This window comes from Anolis sagrei, chromosome 6 (genome assembly GCF_037176765.1).
Source record: "Anolis sagrei isolate rAnoSag1 chromosome 6, rAnoSag1.mat, whole genome shotgun sequence".
Taxonomy (NCBI): Eukaryota; Metazoa; Chordata; class Lepidosauria; order Squamata; family Dactyloidae; genus Anolis; species Anolis sagrei.
Genome location: NC_090026.1, coordinates 45,918,692 through 45,945,945, shown reverse-complemented (window position 1 = coordinate 45,945,945; position 27,254 = coordinate 45,918,692). Strand labels below are relative to the sequence as shown.

The following is a 27,254-nucleotide window of genomic DNA, read 5'->3' as shown; positions in this document are numbered from 1 at the left end:
CCGAGCCACGGAGGGGGCGCATCGCAACGCGGGAACAGCCCTGGCCGGCACCATGCGCCTCCCGCCGGGGAAGACCCCCCAGCTGCCGCCTCGCCTTTACCTGGCCGCCGCTTGTTACCTGTTGGTGCTGCAGGTGGACGCCTATTTCGGGTCAGCCTCTCTTCCTCCCCTACCTGGGCTGCCTTTGGGATTGATTCCTGGCTATTCTCTTTCCCAGTCGGAATTTGCCTATTTCTATTCTCTCATTCCTTACTATTCTGCCTTTTCCCTTTCACTTCCTATTTTTCACTCTTCTGCCCCATTTTTGAGCGATCTTGTCCTTTTTCTTTTCTCCTCTTCCCCTTCCTTTATTCTTCCTCTTTCTCCTCCTTCCCTTCTCTCCTCTCCTCTTGCCCCTTTCTTCTTTTTCTTCCTCCTCCCTTTCTCTTCTTCCTTCTCCTTTTTCTTCTCTCATCTCCTCCTCTTCTTTTATTCTTCTTCCTGCTTTTTTTCCTCATCCCCTTCCTTCTTTCTCCCTACTTTTTTTTACCTTCTCCCTCCCTCTTTATTCCTCCTCTTTCTTCTCCTTCCTACTCTTTTCTTCCTCCTCGTCCTTGTGTCTTTGCTCCTTTTCTCCTTCCCTCTTTCTTCCTCCTTTTTCTTACCTTCTCCTTCCCTCTTTATTCCTCCTTTTCTCCTTCCTTCTCCCTCCTACTCTTTTCTTCCTTCTCCTCCTTGTTTCTTTGCTCCTTTTCTCCTTCCCTCTTTATTCTTCCTCTTCCTCCTGACTTCCTCTTTCTCCTCCTTCCTTTTTTATCTCTCTTCTTTCCTTTTCTTTTTATATTTCTTCTTCCTCCTCCTTCCTTTTTTCTCCCTTTCCCCTTCTTTCTTTATTCTTCCTCTTTCCTCATGTCCTCTTTCTCCTCCTTCCTTTTTTCTTTCCTCTTTCCCATCCTTCTTTATTCTTCCTCTTCCTCCTCACTTCCTCTTTCCCCTCCTTCTCTTTTCTCTCCTCTTTCTTCTTTCTTCTTCCTCTTTCTCCTCCTTCCTTTTCTCTCTCCTCTTTCCCTTCTTTATTCTTCCTCTTTCTCCTCACTTCCTCTTTCCCCTCCTTCCTTTTTCCCTCTCCTTTTCCCCTTCCTTTTTTATTCATCCTTTCTCCTTTCCTTTTCTCTCTCCCTTTGCCTTCTTTCTTTATTCTTCCTCTTCCTTACCTCCTCTTTCTTCTCCTTCCTTTTCTCTCTCCTCTTCCCCTTTCTTCTTCCTTCTCCCTCTTCCTCCTAACTTCCTCTTTCTCCTTCATTTTCTCTCCTCTCCCACTTCCTTCTTTATTCTTCCTCTTCCTCCTGACTTCCTCTTTCCCCTCCTTCCAATTTATCTCCTTTTCCCCATCCTTTTTATTCTTCCTCTTTCTCCTCTTTCCTTTTTCTCTCTCCCTTAGCCCCTTTCTTTATTCTTCCTCTTCCTTCTCACCTCCTCTTTCTTCTTCCTTTTTTCTCTCCTCTTCCTCTTCCTTCTCCCTCTTCCTCCTAACTTCCTCTTTCTCCTCTTTCCTTTTCCCTCCTCTTCCACTTCCTTCTTTATTCTTCCTCTTCCTCACTTTCTCTTTCTTTTCCTTCTTTTACTCTCCCCTTCCCCTTTCTTCTTCATTCTTCCTCCTCACCTCCTATTTCTCCTCCTTCCTTTTTCTTCTCTCCTCTTCCCTTTCCCTCCTCCTCCTCTTCCTTTTCTTCTCCCGTCTCCTGCTCTTCCTTTATCCTCCTTTAAATAAAGTGTTGTTGTTCTTGTTGTTGTTTCATAAGGTGTTCAAGCCTGCTCTGTCCCAAAGTGCTGGTGCTTCATTCAAGTCCAATGCTATGGAATCTTGGGATTTGGAATTTGGTGTGGCGCCAGCACTCTTTTTTGCAGGGGAGGCTATAGACCTTGTAAAACTACAACTCCCATGATTCCATAGCATTGAGCCATGGCAGTTAAAGTGGTATCAAACTGCATTAATTCTACAGCATAGAATTACCCCAAGTCTGTCTCTCAAGCCTTCTATTTTTCAAGAGGTGGTCCTACATTTTATTTTTTATCATTGTAATTGCAATGGGTTTTTATAGTTGTAATTGCAATGTTTTATATGTTTTAATGCTCTTAATTTCATTTAAATTTTTAATTGAAATGTTCATATAATAGTATATTGATTTTAAGGCATTGAATTATTGCCTATACTGCAAGCCGCCTTGAGTCCCCCTCGGGGTTGAAAAAGGCAGGACATAAATATAGTAAATAAATAAATAGGTATTTATTTGAAAACACTAGAGCATAATTCACAAGGAGCCCCTGGTGGCGCAGAGGGTTAAACCCCTGTTCTGCCAGGACTGAAGACCCACATGTCTCAAATTCGAATTCGGGGAGAGTGCAGATGAGCTCCCTCTGTCAGCTCCAGCTCCTCATGCAGGGACATGAGAGAAGCCTCCCATAAGGATGGTAAAGCACCAAAACTTCCAGGTGTCCCCTGGGCAACATCCTTGCAGACGGCTAATTCTCTCACACTAGAAGCGACTTGCAGTTTCTGAAATCGTTCCTGACACGGGGAAAAAAATCACATTGCATTGCCTTATAAATCCCCCCCTCCTTTTTTGTTTCTCATCCTGTTGCCGTTTAATGTATTCACTCTCTTAGTTCTGTTTTCTGCAATGAAACCTGCAAGCTCCCTGTTGGTAAGGCAGGGCGAATCATCCTTTAAATCATAAGGCAAAATCAAACTTCCAAGACATTTGTGTATTTGAGCCTTCCCAGGAGTTACCAATCAGAAATATACTGTGCTATTTAGTCTCAAAACTGCAAGTGCCCACTTCTCTCACCTACTGGTTGTTTGATGTTTGGTTCATGTTTTATGATATATATATAATTGTTTCAATATATTTTTATTGTTACAGGTTTTTAAATTGTGTTACTTTGTATTTATATTGGGCATGGTCCCCATGTAAGCCACCCTGAGTCCCTTCAGGGAGATGGAGGTGGGATCATAGAATCATAAAGTTGGAAGAGACCTCACGGGCAATCCCTACCAAGAAGCAGGAAAATAGCATTCAAAGCACCCCCGACAGATGGCCATCCAGCCTCTGTTTAAAAGCCTCCAAAGAAGGAGCCTCCACCACACTCGGGGGCAGAGAGTTCCACTGCTGAACAGCTCTCACAGACAGGAAGTTCTTCCTAATGTTCAGATGGAATGTCCTTCTGAACATTAGAATATAGTTATTTTTATTATTATTACTAGCCATTCCCTGTCACACGTTGCTGTGGCCCAGTCTGTGTATATGTACTTTGTGTGTGTGTATATTTGTGTATATGTGTGTTTGCATGTATATATATTTGTGTGTGTGTGTGTGGTTTGGCACATGCGTTGTAATATTTTTTTGTTTTGGGGCTTTTTAAGTTTCTTCTGCTGTGTGTCCCAGTGTTTTAATGAGTGATGGTCACTTGTCCAAATTTGGTGTCAATTCATCCAGTGGTTTTTGAGTTATATTAATCCCACAAACGAACATTACATTTTTATTTATATAGATTACTAGCTGTCCCTTGTGGACCACATGGGGGGTTCTGTGTGGGATGTTTGGCCCAATTCTATCATTGGTGGGGTTCAGAATACTCTGTGATTGTAGGTGAACTACAAATCTCAGCAACTACAACTCCCAAATGTCAAGATTCTATTTCCCCCAAACTCCACCAGTGTTCACATTTGGGCATATTGAATATTTGTGTAGAGTTTGGTCCAGATCCATCACTGTTTGAGTCCACAGTTATCTCTGGATGTAGGTGAACTACAACTCCAAAACCAAAGGACATTGTCCACCAAATCCTTCAATTCGTCCAGTTGTTTTTGAGTTCTGTTAATCCCACAAATGAACATTACATTTTTATTTAAATAGACTAGCTGTCCCCTAGTCTATGTTGCTATGGCCCAGTCTAGTGATCTGGATAATAAAGTAATTAGAAAGTTTTGGTTTCTAATATATGTAATTTCTTTATGCTTGTGGGTAAACAGTACTTCTTGCTGTTTCTTTGTCAGTGTTGATGTGGAGATTGTTTGGTTTGCTTACTTTGGAACATGCAACATACAATTGTCCTTCTTCAGGTGTCTCTTTCAAAGCTATGATACTATATATCTCTCTGTGTGAATCATATATATATCCATATCTAAGACTGGATGGCTCTTTGTCAGGAGGGCTTTGATTACATTTTCTTCCCCTGGTGAAGGGAGTTGGACTGGATGGCCTTAAGTATGGGGGTTATGTGTGGGAAGTTTGCCCCAATTCTGTCGTTGGTGGGGTTCAGCATGCTCTTTGATTGTAGGTGAACTATAAATCCCAGTAACGACAACTCCCAAATGTCAAGGTCTATTTCCCACAAACTCCATCTGTGTTCGTATTTGGGCATATGGAATATTCGTGCCAAGTTTGGTCCAGATCCATCATTGTTTGAGTCCACAGTGATCTCTGGATGTAGGTGAACTACAGCTCCAAAACCAAAGGACACTGCCCACCAAACCCTTCCAGTTTTTTCAGTTGATCATGGGAGAATTGTATGCCAAGTTTTGTTCAATTCCATCATTGGTGGGGTTCAGAATGCTTTTTGATTGTAGGTGAACTATAAATCCCAGCAACTAGAACTCCCAAATGACAAAATCCATTTTTTTAGTGAAGGACATACATTGGGTTGTTAGGTGTCTTGTGTCCAAATTTGGTGTCAATTTGTCCAGTGGTTTTTGAGTTCTGTTAATCCCACAAACGAACATTACATTTTTATTTATATAGATTATTATTATTATTATTATTATTACTATGTTTGCCTGTACCTTCATGTCTTGATGAATGTTATAGAACTTCTATAGAAAAGCAATATTTGGGGAAGATTTTGCCAATTTCTTTTGAAATACAACCTTCACTACTTGATCATCAGTTTCAGTCTCCCATCCAAATGCTAGCCAGGACTGGCCTTGCTTAGCTTCCAAGATTACACATGATCTGATGTCTTAAGGGTGTTTGACTGCATGCAGGAGGGTACTAAATGATCCTTATTTTGCTATTGCTTTCCTGGTATTCAGATTGTTACCTGGATGATGATGAATGTTTTCATGTCATGTCTTTGGGTTTTCATTGTTTTGTAAAAACATAGCTGCGAGCAATCAATTAATAACCACCTTGCAGCCAGTATTGAACATCCCCCTTAATAACAGTTCTGGGGTCTCTCATGAAACCGGTTTGCTTGGTTTTCTGGTTTTGCGAATTCCATCCTGTACACACTTGTGTGGATGTGCCTTCAAGGGTTTTCTTAGGCAAGGATTTGCACTATATAACACATTTTTGTTCCTGGGTTATAAATGTCATTTCCTAATTGGTTCTATCATTAAAACATGGACAAAGTGTATTAAATTACAAAAGCTTTGTTTTTGCGGGACATCCTGCAGCACCTTTTGCTATAGTTTTCATAGAGTCAAAAGCAATTCAACCTAGTTTGTGACAGCCACAAAAACGAAGTTTTGGGATTATAACATCTATTTTCAAAGTAAGTCCCATACAATTAAACAGGAAATATCACTTTCAAGCCAGGAACAGAAAATATTTCAAATTTCGTTACATATTGTCAGTGTTGGACATATTGTTTCTGGAGAATAGCAACTACTTTCAAAGTAAATACCGCACAATTAAACAAGAAATAACACTTTTAAACCGGGAACAGAAAAAAAATATCAAATTTTATTACATAGTATAGTCAGAAGAGGTTTTTGCCAGTTCCTTTCTCTAAAATATAAGCTATTTGCTATTCATTGATTGTGTCCAATGTATATACTAACTAGGGCTGACCCTGCTTAGCTTCCAAGATGCAGGTTAATTCCTGCTGGTTTCTATCTGTAATTTTTGCAATGAATGCAATAAGTTGGCTCAGGGACCAATCTAAAAAGCTGTATTTTAAAATGCATGTATAAAATATACTTGTGTTTGTCTATTACTATTGACACTCCTTCACCTTTATTTATTTATTTATTTATTTATTATTTACTAGCTGTCCCCTGCCACGTGTTGCTGTGGGCCACATGGGGGTTCTGTGTGGGAGGTTTGTCCCAATTCTGTCGTTGGTGGGGTTCAGAATGCCCTGTGATTGGAGGTGAACTATAAATCCCAGCAACTACAACTCCCAAATATCAAGATTCTATGTTCCCCAAACTCCACCAGGGTTCACATTTGGACATATTGAGTATTTGTGTAGAGTTTGGTCTAGATCCATCGTTGTTTGAGTTCACAGTGATCTCTGGATGTAGGTGAACTACAACTTCAAAACCAAAGGTCATTGCCCACCAAACCCTTCCAGTATTTTCTGTTAGTCATGGGAGAACTGTGCACCAAGTTTGGTTCAATTCCATCGTTCGTGGGGTTCAGAATGCTCTTTGATTGTTGGTGAACTATAAATCCCAGCAACTACTACAACTCCCAAATGACAAAATCATTTTTTTGAGTGAAGGACATACATTGGGTTGTTAGGTGTATTGTGTCCAAATTTGGTGTCAATTCCCCCAGTGGTTTTTGAGTTCTGTGAATACCACATATGAACATTACATTTTTATTTATATAGATTTCGGGTATTTTAACCCCGCCCTTCTCAACCCCCTGGGCGTGGGGGGGGGGGCGCTCAGGGCGGCTTCCATTCGGCACACATTTGATGCCTACAAGTATACACAATAAAATACATATCAAAAACAATAATTATAAATAGTTAAAACATTAATACAATAAAATTATCTAAAGAAGGAACAGCAGTCTGGTGGCCGTTGTCTTGCCGAGTTCTGTAGACTTGATTAAACTTGACGGTAATCCGTTTCCATAGCAATTGTCTTCATTGTCATCGTCAAAGTCTGCATAAATTACCTGAAGGCCTGGTCCCACATCCATGTTTTTAATTTCCTTCTAAAGGATAGAGGGATGAAGATGACCTAATTTCCCTGGGGAGTGAATTCCACAGGCGGGGGGCCACCACCGAGAAGGCCCTGTCCCTTGTCCCCACCAACCGCGTTTGTGACAGGGGTGGGGCTGAGAGCAGGGCCTCTCCAGAAGATTTTAAACTCCTAGGTGGGGCGTAGAAAGAGATACGTTCTGACAGGTACGCTGGGCCTTTTTGATACAGTCCTCTGAATTGGAAACTGCATTTGAACTGGAAATTGGCTTATGGTGACTCTGTGATGGAGCTTTCTCATTCAGAAGGGATCTGTCATTACCAATTTTTGAGGTTGAGAGTGTGACTCACCTGAGGTCACCCAGTGAGTTTCCATTCCCAAATGGGAGATTTGAATCCTAAGCCAGAGCTCAAACTGCTATACCATGATGGCATTTTTAAGAAGTTATTTTGTGAGTTGTTTCTCCTCTGACACATTAAGGTAATCTCTTTCCATTGGGAAGAAAAGGTGTTCCTAGCTGGAATAATGATCAACTAGATCAGTGGTTCTCAACCTATGGGTCCCCAGATATTTTGACCGTCAACTCTTGGAAATCCTAACAGCTGGTAAACTAGTTGGGAATTCTGGGAGTTGTAGGCCAAAACACCTGGGGACCCACAGGTTGGGAACCACTGAATTAGACTGTCTGCTGTACTTGTGTTGCTGTGGGCGGGAGCACTCCCAGGTGAGCTTCATAGCCATGCGTTCCAGGATAGGGAGGATCAGACTCCCTTTAGAATCAAACTTGCAATTAGTGACACACTTTTGTGGGTTGAATCCAGATGTGGTGCTAATCAAAAGCACACTGGAACATCCAGGTTTTTAGTTGTGACCGAAAAGAGGACAAAGTAGGAGCCTGTCTGATCTCCCTAAGGAAGGGTTCAAACCCCCCCCCCCCCCCATTTTTCAGGTTAAAAAAAAAACCTGGTTTACCCATTAATTTTAACTGGTTAACCAAATCCCTATGCTAAGTCTATGAGATGCAAAAAAATAAGAGTCCCTCCAGAACTGCAAGCACTATCTCAAGCAAATATTGACAATTTATTCACACTGTCATTACTTGCAGCAATAGCCAATGAAGCGAAGCAACCAAGTTGCGGGGGGGGGGGGGTGTTGAATGCTCTCATTAAGGAGGCCAGACTTGGTGGAGGTGGTTGACAGGGGCGGAGCTGCAGGCTATGGAAGGCTGCTCTGCCCCCTGCTGTGCTCTTTGCTTCAGCGTGAGCTAGGAGGCAGGTTTCAACCCCCCTCGAAATTTTTAACCCCCCCCCCAAATTTTCAACCTTCCCTGGAATTTTTTTCTGGCTTCGGCCTCGGGTTAAATCTTCTGAACAGGGGCACAGATGGCAAAGCAAACTACACAGGGGTGTTAACCCATTCCTATGCTATTCAAAGCATACACACACACACTAGCTGTCCCCTGCCACCTGTTGCTGTGGCCCAGTCTGGTGATCTGGAAAGATAAAGTAAAGTTAAAGCGTTGGTTTCTAATATATGCAATTTCTTAATGCTTGTGGGTAAACAGTACTTGATTACGTTTTTTTGCCCTGGTGAAGGGAGTTGGACTGGATGGCCTTAAGTATTTTCTGTTGGTCATAGGGGTTCTGTGTGGGAAGTTTTCCCCAACTCTATCATCTGTGGGGTTCAGAATGCTCTTTGATAGTAAGTGAACTATAAATCTCATTAACTACAACTCCCAAATGTAAAGGTCTATTTCCCCAAGCTCCATCTGTGTTCCTAGTTGGGCATATGGAATATTTGTGCCAAGTTTGGTCCAGATCCATAATTGTTTGAGTCCACAATGCTCTCTGGATGTAGGTGTACTACAGCTCTCAAACTCAACATCAATGCCCACCAAACCCTTCTAGTATTTTCTGTTGGTCATGGGAGTCCCGTGTGCCACGTTTGGTTCAATGCTCTTTGAGTGTAGGTTAGCTATAAATCCCAGCAACTACAACTCCCAAATGATAAAATCAAAAAAAATTGAGTGATGGTCACTCCTTGGGTTAGTAGGTGTCTTGTGGCCAAATTTGGCGGCAATTCATCCAGTGGTTTTTGAGTTATGTTAATCCCACAAACATATATATATATATATATACACACACACACACACACACACACACACACACACACACTAGCCGTCCCCTGCCACGCTTTGCTGTGGCCCACATGGGGGTTCTGTGTGGGAGGTTTGGCCCAATTCTATCGTTGGTCGGCTTCAGAATGCTCTGTAATTGTAGGTGAGCTATAAATCCCAGCAACTACAACTCCCAAATGTCAAGATTCTATTTTCCCCAAACTCCACCAGTGTTCACATTTGGGCATATTGAGTATTCATTCCAAGTTTGGTCCAGACCCATCATTGTTTGAGTCCACAGTGATCTCTGGATGTAGGTGAACTACAACTCCAAAACCAAAGGACACTCACTGCCCACCAAACCTTTCCAGTATTTTCTGTTGGTCATGGCAGAACTGTGTGCCAAATTTGGTTCAACTCCATCATTGGTGGGGTTCAGAATGTTCTTTGATTGTAGGTGAACTATAAATCCCAGCAACTACAACTCCCAAAAGACAAAATCAATATTTTTGAGTGAAGGACATACATTGGGTTGATAGGTGTCTTGTGTCCAAATTTGGTGTCAATTCGTCCAGTGGTTTTGGAGTTCTGTTAATCCCACAAACGAACATTACATTGTAGTTACAGTTATACAGTATATATGGCTGGAGTTGCACTTAAAAATGTACCTGTTCTGACTTACATACAAATTCAATTTAAGAACAAATCTACAGAACCTAATTTGTTCAGTACTTGGGGACTTCCTGTATATAAATGAAATTTCTTTTCCCTCTCTGTGGTACTGAAATGAGTGTGCGTCTTTCCATTGTTGACATGTTTGAATCAAATTGGTAGTTCAAAATAATATTGCAATGTCCAATGAGAATGGCTTATAAAGGCTGATGCAAAATCCTGATGTAGGGTAGTGGCTAAATGTGTAAGGCAAAAACTCCTTGTAAATCCTGGCTGCTCGCCTAAGGCTTCAGCTGTTCCAGAATGTGATGGTGGCACACCTGTACAAACTCTCGAAAGCATTAATCATTTAATTCCTATAAAATACCTTACACGTGCTAAACATTTGGGTTTGTGATATCTCTAAAGTGGAAACAGTTCAGTTTTTTTTGGTCGTGGCAGGAGTGACTTGAGAAACCGCAAGTCGCTTCTGGTGTGAGAGAATTGGCCGTCTGCAAGGATGTTGCCCAGGGGACGCCTGGATGATTTTGATGTTTTTATTAGGCCTGGGTAACAACGCAAAAATTTGTTTCTAAAATCGTTTTGTAATTGGGGTTTTTTTTTGTTTCGATATTTAAAATAATTACAAAATTTTCCAAAAAAAAAGTTCGGTATTTACGAAATTTCGTAAATATTTACAAAACATTTTGTAAAGATGGCACCCTTTTTTTTCAATATTTTTTAAATATTTTTTAAATTTAATTATTAATTTAGTAGAATAGGGAGGAGAAATTAAAATTATTATTAAGGAGGGAAGGCAGGCACTCACTCTGGTGGGCCCTCTCGCTCGCCGCTCGCTCGCCGCTCGCTCGCCCCTCTCGCTCGCCATAGATGCAGGCGAAAAGTCAGGAGAAAATGCCTCTAGGCCATGGCCATATAGCCTGAAAAAACCTACAACAACCCAATCAGGGACATCTAATCACCTCTCAACAAAAGATTGCTCCAGGCACTGCCAAGCCATCAAATGCTAATCAAGGTGGTCAGTTGAAACATTCACACCTCGCTCCAGCAGACAAGAGTCCTTTGTCCCACCCTGGTCATTATTCCACATAAATATAAACCCTTTTTCCTACTTCCAACAGACCTCACTACCTCTGAGGATGCTTGCCATAGATGCAGGCAAAACGTCAGGAGAGAATGCCTCGCTCGCCCCTCTCGCTCGCCGCTCGCTTGCCCCTCTCGCTCGCCACTCGCTCGCCCCTCTCGCTCGCCCTCTCGCTCGCTTGCTCAGCCGGCGCTGAGAGAGGAGAGCTCCCAGCAAGCATCGGCAGGCGGCCATCTTACGTATTTCCGAAATGGACGGAAATACAAAAATTATTGGCGCCTGCCGTTTTGATATTTAAAAACACTTCCAGGTTAAAAAAAAGTTTTGTAATCGTTTCGTAATTCAAAAATTAACGAATTTTTTAACGAATTACGAATTAACGAAACGAATTGACCAGCCCTAGTTTTTATCATCCTTGTGGGAGGCTTCTCTCATGTCCCCGCATGAGGAGCTGGAGCTGACAGAGGGAGCTCATCCACTTCTCCCCGGATTTGAACCTGTGACCTGTCGGTCTTCAGTCCTGCCGGCACAGGGCTTTAACCCACTGTGCCACCGGGGGCTCCAACAGTTCAGTTAAGGGACAGGCACCAAGAATATCTTTCACGGGGATTTATTTTGCCCATATTTGAAGGAGATGTGCTTTGGCTTGGCTTAAAAATATGTTTGTTTCTAGACGAGCATCAACTAGGTTTGTCTGTAAAATTATGACAAATTTCCCTAGCCTCCAAACACATTGTTGTCTGGGGATTAAAGGAGTTTCAGTTAAATACATATGGAGGCTACTAGGTTGGAGAAGACTGATCTAAGAGATAGTATAGAAAGAAAAACATACAACCTTTGATTGTATCTCAAATACCTGACATGGCACAGGTATACATTGCTTCTAGCAGAAGGGTGCCAAGTGACCAGAAGAAAATTGGCTTGACCTCTAGCTTCTCAGGTCTTGTAGACACCTGTATTACTGCCTTTTAGTCTTACTGAGCATTATAATATTTTCCAGTGAATCCATGTTGTCTCATGATGTGTTCAAAGTATAGTACAGTAGCTTCTGTATAGTCATCTTGGCTCCTTGTGCGGGTCCAGGTTTGCTTTGCTTTCATATACATTTATTTGTCCTTTTGGTATCTGGAGGAGTCTCCTTTCAAGATAGAATTGGTTTGTTGTAGGTTTTTCAGGCTGTATGGCTATGTTCTCGAAGCATTCTCTCCTGACATTTCGCTTGCATCTGTGGCAAGCATCTGGGAAGGATGAGACATCAAATGAGAGATTTTTCTGCTTTCAAAAAAGTGCACATACGCATTATATGCTTTGCTTTCATGCACATTTATTTGTCATTTTAGTATCTGCAGAATTCTCCTTTTAAGATAGAATTGGGTTGTTGTAGGTTTTTCGGGCTATATGGCTATGTTCTAGAAGCATTCTCTCCTGACATTTTGCCTGCATCTGTGGCAAGCATCTGGGAAGGATGAGACATCAAATGAGGGATTTTTCTGCTTTCAAAAAAGTGCACATACGCATTATGGCATCCACAAATCAAGAGGCAACTTGCTGTGTTTTCCTTAACATAAAACAAATATTGATTATTGCCTTGAGTAGATATCATTGTTTAAGCAACTTGAGTGAGCCGTAGCTTTGTAACAGCTAAGTTCTTATTTGTTCTTGAGACATTTAACACAGCTTTTAGTGGGAAATAGTGTATCATTTCCCCAAGTTGCTGTCCTTTGAGGTACTGTAGTTTTCAGAACAACCCTTATAAGGAGTTCCTCAGTGAGGCTCCTTCTGCCATGTAAAATCCATATTGTCTGCTTTGAACAGGATTATATGGCAGTGTAGACTCAGATAATCCAATTCAAAGCAAACAATGTGGATTATCTGCTTTGATAATTTTGATTACTGTCTGTGGCAATGTAGAAGGGGCCTAAGAAGACCAATTGACTTCCATTGCCATTCATAATCACAGAGAAACTTTAACTATGTTCTAGTTAGGCTGATGAGAAATCCTGGTAGTCATGGCAGCCTGAACTGAGTCTATTTCATAGGGCATCCCCTAAAAGAATGCCCTATGTTCTGGATGGCATATGTTCTGCATCAGGTACTAGAGCTGATGTGGTCTATCCAATACAATTTTCTGAATCAGCATCCCAAATAATCAAACCAAATCTGAAGTTGACCAAAAACTGATTCGGAACCCTTTTGGTACTAATGTTAAAGAGTGGTCCCTGGTCAAAAAAAGATTGGGAACCACTGCCCTAAATCTAATGCCTCCCAGTATTTTGGATAACATTTCCCACCATTATTAGCTAACATGGTTAGTGGACATACAATGAGTTGGTGCCTAAATATCCTAAAGGCACTAGAATCCATCTCAGAAGTTAATCAGGGTCAGCTCTGGTTAGTAATTGGATGGGTGACCACCAGCAAGGCGTGTTCCTTATTTAGGAGGTCACCTTAAGTCAACAGGTGACTTGAAGGCACACAGGGTCAGAAAGCATTGATCTGCTGCAAATCACTCAGAGATGTATCATCTCTCCATTTGTGTTCCAGAGGCTGTTAAAGATGAAGGAATCTAGAGAAACATGTTGAGAAAAGTACAGTGATATAAGAAAATACGTTCAAGTTATGTTGGGTATATGAATCATGAGAAACACAGATAGAAGTCCTACTCCAGTCAGATAGGCATTGGGATGACACAGTTGTAATAGGATTAAGATGGTATTTACTTGAAGAAAATATCCTAAATAATATAGTGTTTTGACTGGCTTTTGAAAACTGTTTGATTGTAAAGAAGAGTGCTTTAGTAGAGTGCTGCACTCCTAACAATTGGACATTAAATGCTTTTAATACATTGTTTTTAATGGAATTGATAGCGAAATCATTTTAGTGGCAATATTTTGTTTATTTTTCTTCATATTGTATCTAGTTTAATTTTTTACCTTGGGGAAAGATGGGGTATCAATAAAGAAAAAACTTGAAATATTAGTTTGCTTTTCTCAACCTTTGGTCCCTAGATATTGTGGACCATAACTCAGAATTCCAGAACATTGGCCACGATTGCTGGGATTTCAATGAATACATGGAGACTTAAGTCTGGGAAACATAATCCAGACAATTGATATTTAAAGCCTCTGGTAGTCCTGTCAACTGAGCAATTTGGCTAGTTTTGTTTGAACCCAGAAACTGAAGTTACCAAATCTATATAAATAAAAATGTCATGTTTGTTTGTGGGATGAACATAACTCAAAAACCGCTAGACAAATCGCCGCTAAATTGGGACACAATACACTTACTACCCCAAGGAGTGACCATCACTAAAAAAATGGATTTTGTCACTTGGGATTTGTAGTTGCTGGGCTTTACAGTTCACCTACAATCAAAGAGCATTCTGAACCCTACCAATGATAGAGTTTGAACCAAACTTGGCACATAGGACTTCCACAACCAACAGAAAATTCTGGAAGGGTTTGGTGGTCATTGATCTTGAGTTTGGTAGTTGTAGTTCACCTACATCCAGAGAGCACTGTGAACTCAAACAATGATGGATCTGGACCAAACTTGGCACGAATACTCCATATGTCCAAATGTGAACAGAGGTGGAGTTTGGGGGAAATAGATCTTGACATTTGGAAGTTGTAGTTGCTGGGGTTCAAAGAGCATTCTGAACCCCATCAATGATAGAATTGGGCCAAACCTTTTCTGGTGGTCTTTCATGACCCTTCTGACACACCCCCTCATGACCCCCTCCAGTGGTTCCAACCCCCAGGTTGAGAAATGCTGCCTTAAGGCCATCCAGTCCACCTCCCTTCACCAGGGCAAGAAAATATAATCAAAGCCCTCCTGACAAAGAGCCATCCAGCCATAGATATAGATAGATATGATTCACACACACACACAAGTATATCACAGATATAATGTCATAGATATTATGTTCCAGAGTAGGCAAACCAGACAATCTCCACATCAACACTGACAAAGAAACAACAAGAAGTGCTGTTTACCCACAAGCATAAAGAAATTACATATAGTAGAAACCTACACTTTCTCATAACTTTATTTTCCAGATCACCAGACTGGGCCACAGCAACACGTGGCAGGGGATGGCTAGTTCAGAATAAACCCGAATGATTTCAAATTGAAGCTATTAAGTCGCTTTTTCTAATTTGAATAAGACAAGAAGTCCTCATTCTTTGAAGACTGTGGCTGATTACAAACAGGTCAAGAAGAAAAGCGGTGATCAGTGGAGGCAGAGGGTTCCCATGTCAGTAGAGAAGTGAATCCATTCAAGCTTTTAACCCAGAGATTGAAGGCTCTCTCTGAGGTGCTGATCCTAGTTCTAAACATGTTCAGCACCTTGGACAGCAACAAATCTAATATATTGGAATATTTATTTATTTACATAATTTCTATCCCGCCTATTCTCTGCTGTAATGACATGGGAACAATCAGCTGCCGCAAAGGGCGATATGAATGTCCAAGTGATGATCTGATTTCTCTGTCATTCTGAAATTTCAGAGAAATCCTTGTTGTTTGTAAAGACTTTTTTCCCTCATAATATGCTTATTCATTCACTTCTGCATCCCTAGAAAGTCCCATGAGTGTACAGGAAGGAATTGCTATTTTTTATGTTGAGGTTGTCTCATTTTCCACTCTAAACATACATTCTTGAGCTTCAGAACTTCTATTAGAAGGCATGATTGCAATCGGGAAAAATGGTGCTGCACTACAATGGAGTTATAATTCGATGAAACCGCCGCCATGTTGCTTGGCATGGTGATTTGGAAATTTACTTGTTTACTGATTAACCAGCATCACCCAATGGCCGGAAGAAGACTTCTGGCATGGTATGAAGGCAGGAGCATTCCACTTTTGCGATAAGCACAACTGGCGGTCCCTTGGCCGCTTACTGAAAACGCTTGATAGATCATAGGTTCTCATGCAGAACGTTCCCTGGAGGCAAGCGGTGTTGTCACGTCCAGCAAGCATCCAGCCTTTGGAACAGGTGGAACATAGAGAAACCAATAGGTAACATCTAAAAGAGATGTAAGAGATATTATAGTACAGGACAGCAAATACACATAAGAAAAAATATATGTAAAAAGAGAGTTGAGGAATTAGTTTTGTCTTTTTTTCATTTATAGTCTTTAAAAACCAAACAATAACCTCCTAGTAAAATTCCTCCCTCCCCCAAACCGATTTGTAAAATATGGGATCCCTCATTTTCCTCTTCCAAATGTCTTGGTTTGTTTGTGTATATTAAATCCCCAGAATGGCTTGTGGTGAAAAGATCAATTTTGCAGCCCACTAAATATTTATTTATTTATTTATTTATTTACAGGATTTATGTTCCGCCCTTCTCAACCTGCAGGGGACTCAGGGCGGATTACAATGAACACATATATGGCAAACATTCAGTGCCAATTTTGACATACAACATATACAGACATACACAGAGGCTATTTAACTTTTTCTGGCCACCAGGGGAGCTGTCACTTTCATCGTCCATCTGCGACACTGATGAAGTACTTCCTCATTCCCCGCATGCTTTTGCTGGAGTGCTTTGCTGGAGTCTTTTTTATGGCCTCATAAATTAGTTAATTTAGCCTCCCCACACAAGGTGGTACCTAATTTTCCTACTTGACAGATGCAACTGTCTTTCGGGTTGCAAAGGTCGACAACAGGCTACACAATTGGTTAGTAGCCCACTCCAACCCGGGCTGGCTTCGAACTCATGACCTTTTGGTCAGAGTGATCTTAATGCAGCTGACACTCAGCCAGCTGCGCCACAATCCCGGTGCTATGTATTTGAGGCTCTATGGCAGTAGTGTCAAACTTGTGGTCCTCCATGTCTTCAGCTCCCAGAATTCCTGGCCACTGGACAAGCTTGCTAGGGCTTCTGGGAGTTGAAGTCTGAAACATCTGGAGGGCCATAAGTGTGACAACTGTTCAATAGTGCTCTTGCTGTTGCTGTTATTATTTACCCTCAGGTTGATTTTTATTTAGACATAGATATTCAATATTGTTTGTAGTATGAATTGGAAACTTTTAGGCTTCCACCTTCCCTCATCCCCATCCATCATGGCCAATGACAAGGAACTATAGAGTGAAACATCTGGAGTGACTGAGGTTCACCACTTCTTGATTTGTGGGATATCCTAAAGCAGGGGTCCTCAAACTAAGGCCCGGGGGCCAGATTTGGCCCTCCAAGGTCATTTATCCAGCCCTCACTCAGGGTCAACCTGAGTCTGAAATGACTTGAAAGCACACAACAACAACAACAATCCTATATCATCAGCCAAAAGCAGACACACACTTACCATTGAAATACTAATAAGTTTATATATTTGTTACAATTGTTCTTCATTTTAATTATTGTATTGCTTTTAAGTGTCTTCTGCACTACAAATAAGATAAGTGCAGTGTGCATAGGAATTCATTCATGCTTTTTTCAAGTTATAATCCGGCCCTCCAACAGTTTGAGAGACTGTGACCTGGCCCACTGTTTAAAAAGTTTGAGGACCCCTGCCCTAAAGCTTTAAACATGGTAACAGTTTCTTATTGCTGAGAATGATCAGGAGCCTGTTCACAACACACAATTACACTAACTTCCATGGAAATAAAATATAGAATACTGGGATTGGCAATTTGGGAAGGTTATTTAGAGTTCTCAGCTAGAGAATTCTAGTGTGAACCACCTTGTGAATCGCCTCAAGTTGCTTGTGGGCTGAGAGGGGCGGTATAGAAATACAGCAATTAACTAAATAGTGTCTTCCCAAACTACGAATCCCAGGATCCCAATAAGGTGTAGACATGCTAGTTAAAGAGTAATCAATCTGTTACAGCTGTAATATGAGGGGTCCACAGTGGTCCCATCCTTGTGCATTTTTCTCTGAGTCCTTTGGATTGAAGAAGGAGTAAGAAGCAGAAGGTAGTCACTTTTATTGCACGAGCAATAACAATTTCCTTTCTTTAATGGGGTTTTTACTAGTAGTAATATCCTGTGTGAGGGTAGATGATGTCTTCAAAACCTTGCGGTCTTGTGGTTGCCTTCATTTTATACAGTATCATCATTTTTCCGTAGCAGATCTCTGTACAAGAGAGCAGGATGAGTCGGTGTATGACAAAATGTAGCTTTGAATGATTCACCAGTAGAGTTTTCCCAGTCAACAAGCTGATAATACGTTTGTACTTTTCTTTCTGTTCTGTACAAGAGTCGGAAATTAAGAGGGAAAGAATGGAAGTTTTCAACACAGAAAACTAGGGCTTTAAGTGTTTATGTTGTGTGTCTGATAATTTATTGTAATGCTGTTTAAAAAGTTATTGAAAATACATTGCATTGCTTGTTGTGTTGGTCATTACATTAGTCATTATTTGGGGATGATACAAAGAGGGTTGTCCTTTAGTAAAGGGAACTTGCACCTTCTTGCTTCAATTGTTCTAGCTAGCTCAAACATTACTCTGCTTTTGTAACAAACAGAAAACATAAAAAACCCTGTTCCTCTCAATGCTGGATCCTGCTTCTCCTTGCCTCCATTAAACTTATTTCAAAATCATCCTGCAGAGCAACTTAGAGGCGGTAACACATGCTAGACTAAGTTTGGAGTGGATTTGCCAACTGAATAAACATGGCTGCCAGACTTCTTCTTTCATTACTTCCCTCTGTAATATCATTTTGAATTAAGTGGAATGGATGTGAAGTGGAGCAGTATCCTAAACTGATCTGAATAGCACAAAATTCTTGTTTAAAGGTAAAAAGAGAGACTCTCTTTCTCTCCTCCTCTCATTTCACATAACTTAGGTAGATGCAAGGGCCTTGTACTAAGAAGCACACTTCCACCCAGTCCCCTGATAACATCTTGAAAGTATTAGTTAATCTCTAAAGCAATGACTTGTCAATTGTTACAGGTTCTTAGGGAAGTAATCGTGCTATTAGCATGAGAGGTAACATGTTGCAAGCAAGACTGCTACCAATCATAGGTTACTTCAAGCCATGCAGACAACATTTAATTGTCCGCTGTCTGACAGTGATAACTGAATAATAAATAATGAGTAAACAATTGGTGATGATTCTAGAGAAAATGGCTTGTATGGAAGTAACCCAAAATAGCTCATTTGCCATTTCTCTAATCCCTTTTGGCAGTGGTTATGAAGCTAAGTCTTTGTAAATAATCAGATATCATAGATGTTGAATATAGATCATTGGGCAATTGTAGAAACAAGTATCTGCCAAAATGTTGAGCTGAGTGTGCAAATCTTGAGTTGTCTCATCCTTTGGAAATTGTTGATCCAATCAAGGCATTGAGCTTGTTAACGATTTTGACAACTACTTCTGCTTTCATTTCTTGGATTTTACACATACTTTCCCATGATCTTTTATTTAGCAAATTGGTTGAGAGATGTGACTAGCTGCTCCCGTACCTTGGGAAGTCTGATCTGGCCACGGTGGTCCATGCTCTGGTTACATCCTGAATAGATTGCAATGTGCTCTACGTGGGGCTGTCTTTGAAGATGGTTTGGAAACTTCAGCTAGTCCAATGGGCGGCAGCCAGATTACCAACCAGGGCGACATACAGGGAGCATACCACCCCCCTGCTATGCTAGCTCCACTGGCTGCCAGTCCATCTCCGAGCCCAATTCAAAGTGCTCGTTTTGACCTATAAAGCTCTATACGATTCTGGCCCAGCTTACTTGTCCAAACGCATCCACCCCTATGTCCCACCTCGTAATCTAAGATCATCCGGGGAGACCCTGGTCTCGCTTCCATCAACAGCACAAATGCGTCTGGCGGGGATGAGAGGCAGGGTCTTCTCGGCTGTGGCCCCCTGTCTATGGAACACACTCCCAAATGAGGTAAGATCCGTTCCCTCCCTCCTGACTTTTAGGAAAAAATTAAAATCATGGTTCTGGTACCAGGCCTTTGGACAGTAGATGTATGTAGCATTTTAGAGGGACATTGACTGGAATGGCGATTTGACTGACGAGACTGTTTTATTGTTTTAATGCTTGTTGATGTATTGTTTTTATTATGATTTATGTTTAATTGTGGTTTTACTATTGTAATTGTTTGGCATCGTATCAGTGCCCAATGTAAGACATTGAATTTTTCCATTATTTATGTGTAAACCGCTTTGAATCCCCCCAGGCATGAGAAAGATGGTATATAAATACTGTAAATAAATGAATAAATAGTTGTGGTCCACATTTTTCTGTGTAATTATTAAAATGAGCCCTATCAACTGAGTTCACTTTTCACATGTGCCTTGTCTATCTGTCTCCCTCTCTGTCTTTCTCTGATTCCACATTCCACAGAGTGGTATTTTGGACACCGTGCATAACTGTAACCATGTTTTGTATAGTTGTAGGGATTATCTTTGATCTGTAGGCACATTCCCTGTAGACTTTTGTAGAACTGCTGATGCTTGGTTGTTGTTTTTCCCTCTGGGGTCTGTAAGAGAATGTGTTAGATGTAAGATTAAACTTAGCAAAAATGTTTGGATTCAAGACTTGTTTGATCAATTCAGGATAATTAGTAATACAGTAGTAGGGAAGAAAACTATCTTGTCAAACTGGTTTTCTCCTTGCATGTGTGAAGCAGGCTGTATCATAGGTACTATTGGCCACATCCCTTAATGACAGTTCGTAGTTTGTGTGTTTCTCCAGCTGGCCTCATCTCAGATGAGGCCAACTTCATTTTTTGTTTGACATGTCAGGAGCGACCTGAGAAACTGCAAGTCGCTTCTGGTGTGAGAGAATTGGCTGTCTGCAAGGACGTTGCTCAGGGGATGCCTGGATGATTTGATGTTTTATCATCCTTGTGGGAGGCTTCTCTCATGTCCCCGCATGAGGAGCTGGAGCTGATAGAGGGAGCTCATCCGCCTCTCCCTGGATTCGAACCTGCGACCTGTCGGTCTTCAGTCCTGGCGGCACAGGGGTTTAACCCACTGCACCACCGGGGGCTCCTTCATTCATATATCATATATATATTCATATATATATATTCATATATCATCTACCATTCTTTAACTGTGTAACTCCTTGGCATCTCTCTGTGTGTAAATCAGAATGTAATGAACTGAACCCTACCATCAGACAGATGGGTTTTAGAATCATTGAACAGCATCATTGCCAAATGTTAACAGTAGTCTATTGGTATGTTGTTGGGTACTTTCAAGTTGTTTCTAACTTATGGTGCTCCTAAGACAGAATTGTCATGGGGTTTTCTTGGAAAGATTTGTTTAGGTTTGCCATTGTCTTCCTTTAAGGCTGAGCAAATGACTTGCCCAAGGTTTTCCAGTTGGTTTCAAAAGGGTTAATTTATGTTACACAGTTCCCATTGCTGGAGCTGGGTGGAGAGATGGATCATGCTTGTGTATGTTGTATTTCCTTTGCTTCTACACTAGGTATTTATTGGGAGTTTATCTTCCATTGACTTTGACCGGCAGAGATCAGGTGCACTCCAGCCCTGAGTTTCCCTATTTAGCAATTGATGGGGAACTGGATTACCAGCCAGGGACTGTGTATGCAAAATTAGTTGTTATAGGGATCTACCATTATGTGCAAAGGACCCTATTAGTAAAATGACTGGAAGACCATTCAGTTGTAGATGATTTGCAGCACCAATAAAGCTTGCTTTATAGCAGTAATTCGTGTCAATGTTCTGTACCAAATGGAGTTTCACGGAGGCCTGGAATTACACCCAGTTGTAGAAGAGAACACAGACTACTCTTCCTTAGTCCATTAATTTAATGTCTTTTTCAAGACTATAATGTATTTCTTCTTCTTTTGCCTTTAGCTTGACTGGGAAAGAAGCCTTAACTCAGTTTCCTCTGCTGGGGACTTCAACAAACGCTGCTCATTGGAAGGCTCACTTGAAGCAATGTGACCTGCTCCGGCTTTCCCGGAAGCAGAAAAGGCTCTGCAGGCGAGAACCAGGGCTGGCGGAGACCTTGCGAGATGCCATCCGACTCGGAGTCCTTGAGTGCCAGTATCAGTTTCGCAATGAGCGCTGGAACTGCAGCCTGGATGGGAGGGCAGATCTCCTAAAGCGAGGTAGGAGTGCCACTCTGTCAACCTATAAAAGGCCCAAGGAAAGAGGGAATTCTAGGTTTCTTCTTTTTTGAGTTGTCCTCTCCCTACACACCTTGCTAGGACTTCATTTGATATGATGACTACCGTCCTTATCATTAGACAGAGGTAGCCCGGATTAGAGTGGGTTTCCAACCAGTTGTGTAGCCTGTTGTCGACCTTTGCAACCCGAAAGACAATTGCATCTGTCAAGTAGGAAAATTAGGTACCACCTTAAAGTGTGGGGAGGCTAAATTAACTAATTTATGAGGCCATAAAAAAGACTCCAGCAAAAAACACTCCAGCAAAAGCATGCGGGGAATGCGGAAGTACTTTATCAGTGTTGCAGATGGACGATGAAAGCGACAGCTCCCCTGATGGCCAGAAAAGGTTAAATAGCCTCTGTGTATGTCTGTATATGTTGTGTGTCAAAATTGGCATTGAATGTTTGCCATATATGTGTATACTGTAATCCACCCTGAGTCCCCTGCGGGGTGAGAAGGGCGGAATATAAAAGCTGTAAATAATAAATAAATAAATAAATAAATAAATAAAATAATAGTGGAAGACAGAGTCAAATGTCAAGAATAGGTAGCAAATTTCTTTCTCTCTTTTTGGGTATTGCTAATATTATGAGGAGAAACTATAGAATTATATACACAAGCATTTCTCCCCATTGCTAGCAGTACAAATAGATTAAAAGCAATAGATTATGTTCATGACATTCAATTCCACTTCAGAGTCATTAATCAAAATCCTCTGGGGAGGGCCCTGTCTATTCTGCACCAATGTCACCAATAGATCTGGTGTGAACGTAGGGGAGGGACTTCTTGGTGTTGCTTCCTTTGGCATCTCCATTCTTATAGTGATCAGACTGGCATCTTCCTTGCTTTCACTTCATAATCAGGTGAAGACCTTTGTGTTCTGACAGGCCTGTGAGGGTTGAATGCTCAGGGGGGAAAGGGCCTTTTTTGTGTTGCATTGCTATACATTCATTCAACTCTCTGTATACAATTACACTTTGAGAGTATATCTTTTGTAAGTTCCAAAAAGCAAACCTTGATTTTGTCCACTTTCATAAGGGATACCACTTTACTATGCTATTGTATACAATGGAATTTACATCCACAGATTTCGTATTTATGGAGAAGGTGTTCCTAGAACTAAACCACAGCTGATGCCAAAAGCCCACTTGGTCTTTTTATTGCTTTGGTTTTAATTGGATTTTAATTCTATTAATAGTTAGTTACATTTTAAACTTTTGTTCAGTGATTTTAAGCTGTTTTAATAGTTGTAAATTGCCTTGGGAAAAATGTGTTGGTGACAACGGCAGAAATTCTTCTCAGTACTTAATCTCTATTTTCACTCCTGACTGCTTGCTCCCTCGCTTCTAGGTTTCAAGGAAACAGCATTTCTGTATGCTGTGTCTTCCGCAGCCCTGACTCATTCCCTTGCTCGAGCATGCAGCGCAGGACGGATGGAGCGATGCACCTGTGACGACTCACCAGACTTGGAAAACCGCAAGGCCTGGCAGTGGGGAGTGTGCGGAGATAACCTCAAGTACAGTACGAGGTTCCTGAAGAATTTTCTGGGCCAGAAAAAGGTTGGGAAAGACCTGCGGGCCAAGGTGGACATCCACAATACGAATGTGGGCATCAAGGTGAGGCCTTCCATGACTAGCCTAGAAGGAGATGCGGTAAATGCAAATGTACCTAGGACTTCATCAGACGGAGCTGGGGAAAATGGGGGAAATCATCTTCTTTGCATATAGAATCATCTTTTTTGCATGGTGTTCCTTCTTTAAACAAAATGGAAAATTTCCTTACCTCCACCACATAAGATTGTCTCCTCCCAGCTCAACCATCCGCTTAGAGGAGGCAGGAGACATCAGTCTTAAGGCAAACACCATTTCAATCCATGGGCTCCTCTGCTCTCCCTCCCAATCTGCTTACTCTTGAGGAGATGGGATGCATTTTTCTTAAGGCAGGCCCACTTTCTCTGGGTTTTTCTCATTTCCTCCCCATTTCATAACTCTCAATTGCAGAAGTCCAAAGCAAAATTAAAAAGCTAGCAGTAGCCCAATTTCGAAAGGCAAGATTACTATGAAGGAGAAATGACAAGAAAAACAAAGTAGTAATATCTTGAAATTTTGGTACTTCTAATGATTACATTAATTAATTTTTTTTACCATGCCAGCCTCATGAAGCAGGATTTTGGGAAAGAAGTCTTAATGCTTGGTAAGAGATTGCCCATAGGAATGGCCATTACTTTACGTCACTGATTGAACATGGGCAATTTTGACAGATCCCATGTATTTTCCCTCACTTTCCTCTGTTTCCACATGAATCATGCACTCAGAAGATGATTTCTCCTCATCTCCTGTCCCTCTGCCCCAATGTCATTTTTGGCCTCCGTGATGCTAGGTTAGAGTACTGGGGTGGGGTTTATATTTGATGAGGTCCCTAGTCAGCTGTGACTACCAACCCCATGTTTTGGAAACCCTGTCTATGTCTTACTATGAGGACTGTAGTCAGAGCCAGAGGTTTTTCCAAGTTGTGTCACTCATATTACTAAACCTCAGGGCAGTAAGATCAGATAGGCAGTTGCCTGACCATTTGAGATGCTTCTGTGTTGCATCCAAACTAAGAAATGCAATTCCCTTGCTGCTTCAATTAATTCTCACTCATGTCACTTTTAGAAAGACTACAAACTCTTTTATTGTTAGGATTATATTCATAGGGATTAGTGTTTAAATTGTTTTTGTTGATTGTTAGCTACACTGAGAGCTAATTTTAGTTGAGTGATGAGAAAAAATGGAATAGTCACTAGAATAAAAAATAAGGGGAAACAAGCTCTTATATTGCCTTTCTCCCAGAATGGAATTCCTCCTTATTCTGGGAAAAAGGCAGGATATAAATGTTTACATGATTTACATTTTTATATAAATGTTAATGTGAATTTAGTCCTTTTTAAAGCCATTCATAAATATACTACCAGTTAACTGCAAATAATATATCCATTCAGATGTTTATTAAAAATGGCAGATGATGGCATGGAGAATAGTTATCTTAAGAGGCTAGCAGCTCTTCTCTTTGATGGACCTTACTCAGTGCATGTGTTGGTCTCCAAGGCACAAGATTATCCTTTATAAATGAGTGTTTTGACATTTTCTCTAAACCATTTTGCAGAGGCCATGTCTACCAGGCTGGTTTGCTTTTCAAAACTTGTCAGCAGTCTTTAAGACAGTGGTTCCAGCCTTTGGTTCTTCAGATGTTTTGAACTTCAGTTCCCACAGTTCCTAACAGCTTGTAAGATGGCTGCGATTTCTGGGAATTGAAATCGAAAACAACTGGAGGACCAAAGATTGAGACCACTGCTTTATGGTTTTGTCTTTCAAACTTTTGAATTGTTAATAAAACTATTATTTTGCCTTTTTTCAATTCATCATTTGTGGCTATGGTTTCTGATGAGTGGCTATCCACCCTTCTCCTCCTTCTACAGGCTGTGAAAAATGGCCTCAAGACCACTTGCAAGTGCCATGGAGTCTCTGGCTCGTGTGCTGTGAGAACTTGCTGGAAACAGTTGTCCCCTTTCCATGAGACTGGGAAACTCCTCAAGTTACGCTATGATGGTGCTGTCAAGGTCTTCAGTGCCACCAATGATGCCATGGGCCATTCAGAACTGGTGAGCCCCCAGCACCATGGCCATTTGTCCAAAGGCCCATCCCATCCCCGCCCCACTGACCTGGTTTACATGGAAGACTCTCCCAGTTTCTGCCGGCCCAGCAGGTATTCAGTGGGCACTGCAGGAAGGACGTGTTCTCGCGAGGCCAACTGTGACAGTATGTGCTGTGGCCGGGGCTACAACATCCAGACACGCATGGTGACCTTCTCCTGCCATTGCCAGGTGCAGTGGTGCTGCTATGTTGAATGTCAACAGTGCATGCAGGAAGAGGTGGTTTACACCTGCAAGCAGTAAGAAATCGACACTGGCATCTGGAGGAAGAGAACTACACTTTGCTTGGACTCTTTTAGTACTTTGGTTTCCCTGCCATGCCAGGAATGAAAAAGGAGCTGCAGGGAAATTGTCACTGGCACCAATTCTGCAGCAGTGAAGACTACTCTTCCTTGAATTAGCTGGGTGGAGAGAGGGACTCCAGGTCTGGCTGTACTTCTGAAAGATGAAAGCTTCTAGAGAGTGAAGGACCTTTGCTCCAAGGTTGCCTTATACATTGTTAAGCCACTGGATTGTTTAACCTGGAACTGTAATTGGGACAATTGTCTAAAGTCTCAGACAGATGTTCTTTTTGGCCATGAATCCTTCTGAAATGTAGAGGATAGGGTCTGAACTTGGGATGTCTTATTTATGACAAGCCACTGCTTCACCACCACTTTTTTTTAAAGAATAGGTCCAGGCAAAGATTTGAATGGCAAATTCCTCTTACAGTGGGATGGCAGGGACATCTATTTCAGTTAGAAGATTCTGGTCTGCAAAACCTTTCCCTCATTGCAATGGAGGGTTTTCTTGGACTGTGTTGCTGTAGTTGCTGGCACTGCAGTCTTGGACACAGGCCTAAAATTATTATATAGTGTCCTCCACCAACTGCTGAATTCCAGCACACCAATGGGGCCTACTGGTGATTAGTTCCCTGGGGTCCTCCATTTAAAACCAGTGTAGAACATGTAAATATTGGTTCCTAGCTACCTATCTAGGGCTGAACTATACAAGTGCAACTCCCATAGGTCAGAGGAGACTCACGACAGTTGGTTGTCTTAAATGTTTAGCAAATCCCATTGAGCCACATGCAATCTGCTCGCTGCATGATGGTGTTGAGAAAGCAGATATGATGTCCTGATTGTTTAAGGGACTATGTACTTGTTGGAGGCATGCTGTGATAAGCATACATGGAAAGGGTTGGCTTGAGGGGACCTTCTACCATCTTTAAAGGTCTCTGTGTGGCCAACATTTGAAGAAAGGAGAATTTCTTCCTACTTCAGGTACCTCATAAGGTAGCCATTAGGGCCAAAGGGGGAAGTTTGGACCGTGGGATGCTTTGGACCATGTATGCCATTTCTGTTTTTGAGTGATGAGGAAATTGGTTGATAATTTTAAAACATATGTATAATATGCCAATGTCTGACTGTTGTGGCTCTAGAATGTGACAAGTTTCTAAGAGGACAAGGAAGCAACATGGCAAGAAGGAGCAACATTCAGGCAAACAAAAGTGTGCCAAATAGCTTCAAACCAAAAGTAAACATTTGGCAACATGTATTTGCTTGGTTCTTGGTTTCTGTTTTCCAACCCAACTCCACAGATATGCTACTTTCAACAAATTTGGCACTGGTCTCATTTAGTCTGTTTCTTAGGAATGCAAGTAATCGCTAATTTCATTCACAAATGGAACAATT

At 41.4% G+C, this 27,254-nt stretch overlaps 1 protein-coding gene across 1 annotated transcript; it reads left to right on the top strand.

The window, feature by feature from the left end:
• Positions 1-26,077, top strand: WNT9B (Wnt family member 9B). Its single transcript, XM_060781165.2, has 4 exons — positions 1-150; positions 21,575-21,831; positions 23,241-23,506; positions 25,348-26,077. The coding sequence occupies exons 1-4, from the start codon at positions 53-55 to the stop codon at positions 25,822-25,824; spliced, it is 1,098 nt and encodes a 365-aa protein (XP_060637148.2). The 5' UTR covers positions 1-52; the 3' UTR covers positions 25,825-26,077.
• Positions 26,078-27,254: the final 1,177 nt, after the last annotated feature.

Coding starts and splice junctions, on each gene's coding strand:
- WNT9B (XM_060781165.2), top strand. CDS start 53: ATGCGCCTCCCGCCGGGGAAGACCCCCCAGCTGCCGCCTCGCCTTTAC. Junction 151..21,574: donor CAGGTGGACGCCTATTTCGG/GTCAGCCTCTCT, acceptor TTTTGCCTTTAG/CTTGACTGGGAAAGAAGCCT. Junction 21,832..23,240: donor GGCAGATCTCCTAAAGCGAG/GTAGGAGTGCCA, acceptor CCTCGCTTCTAG/GTTTCAAGGAAACAGCATTT.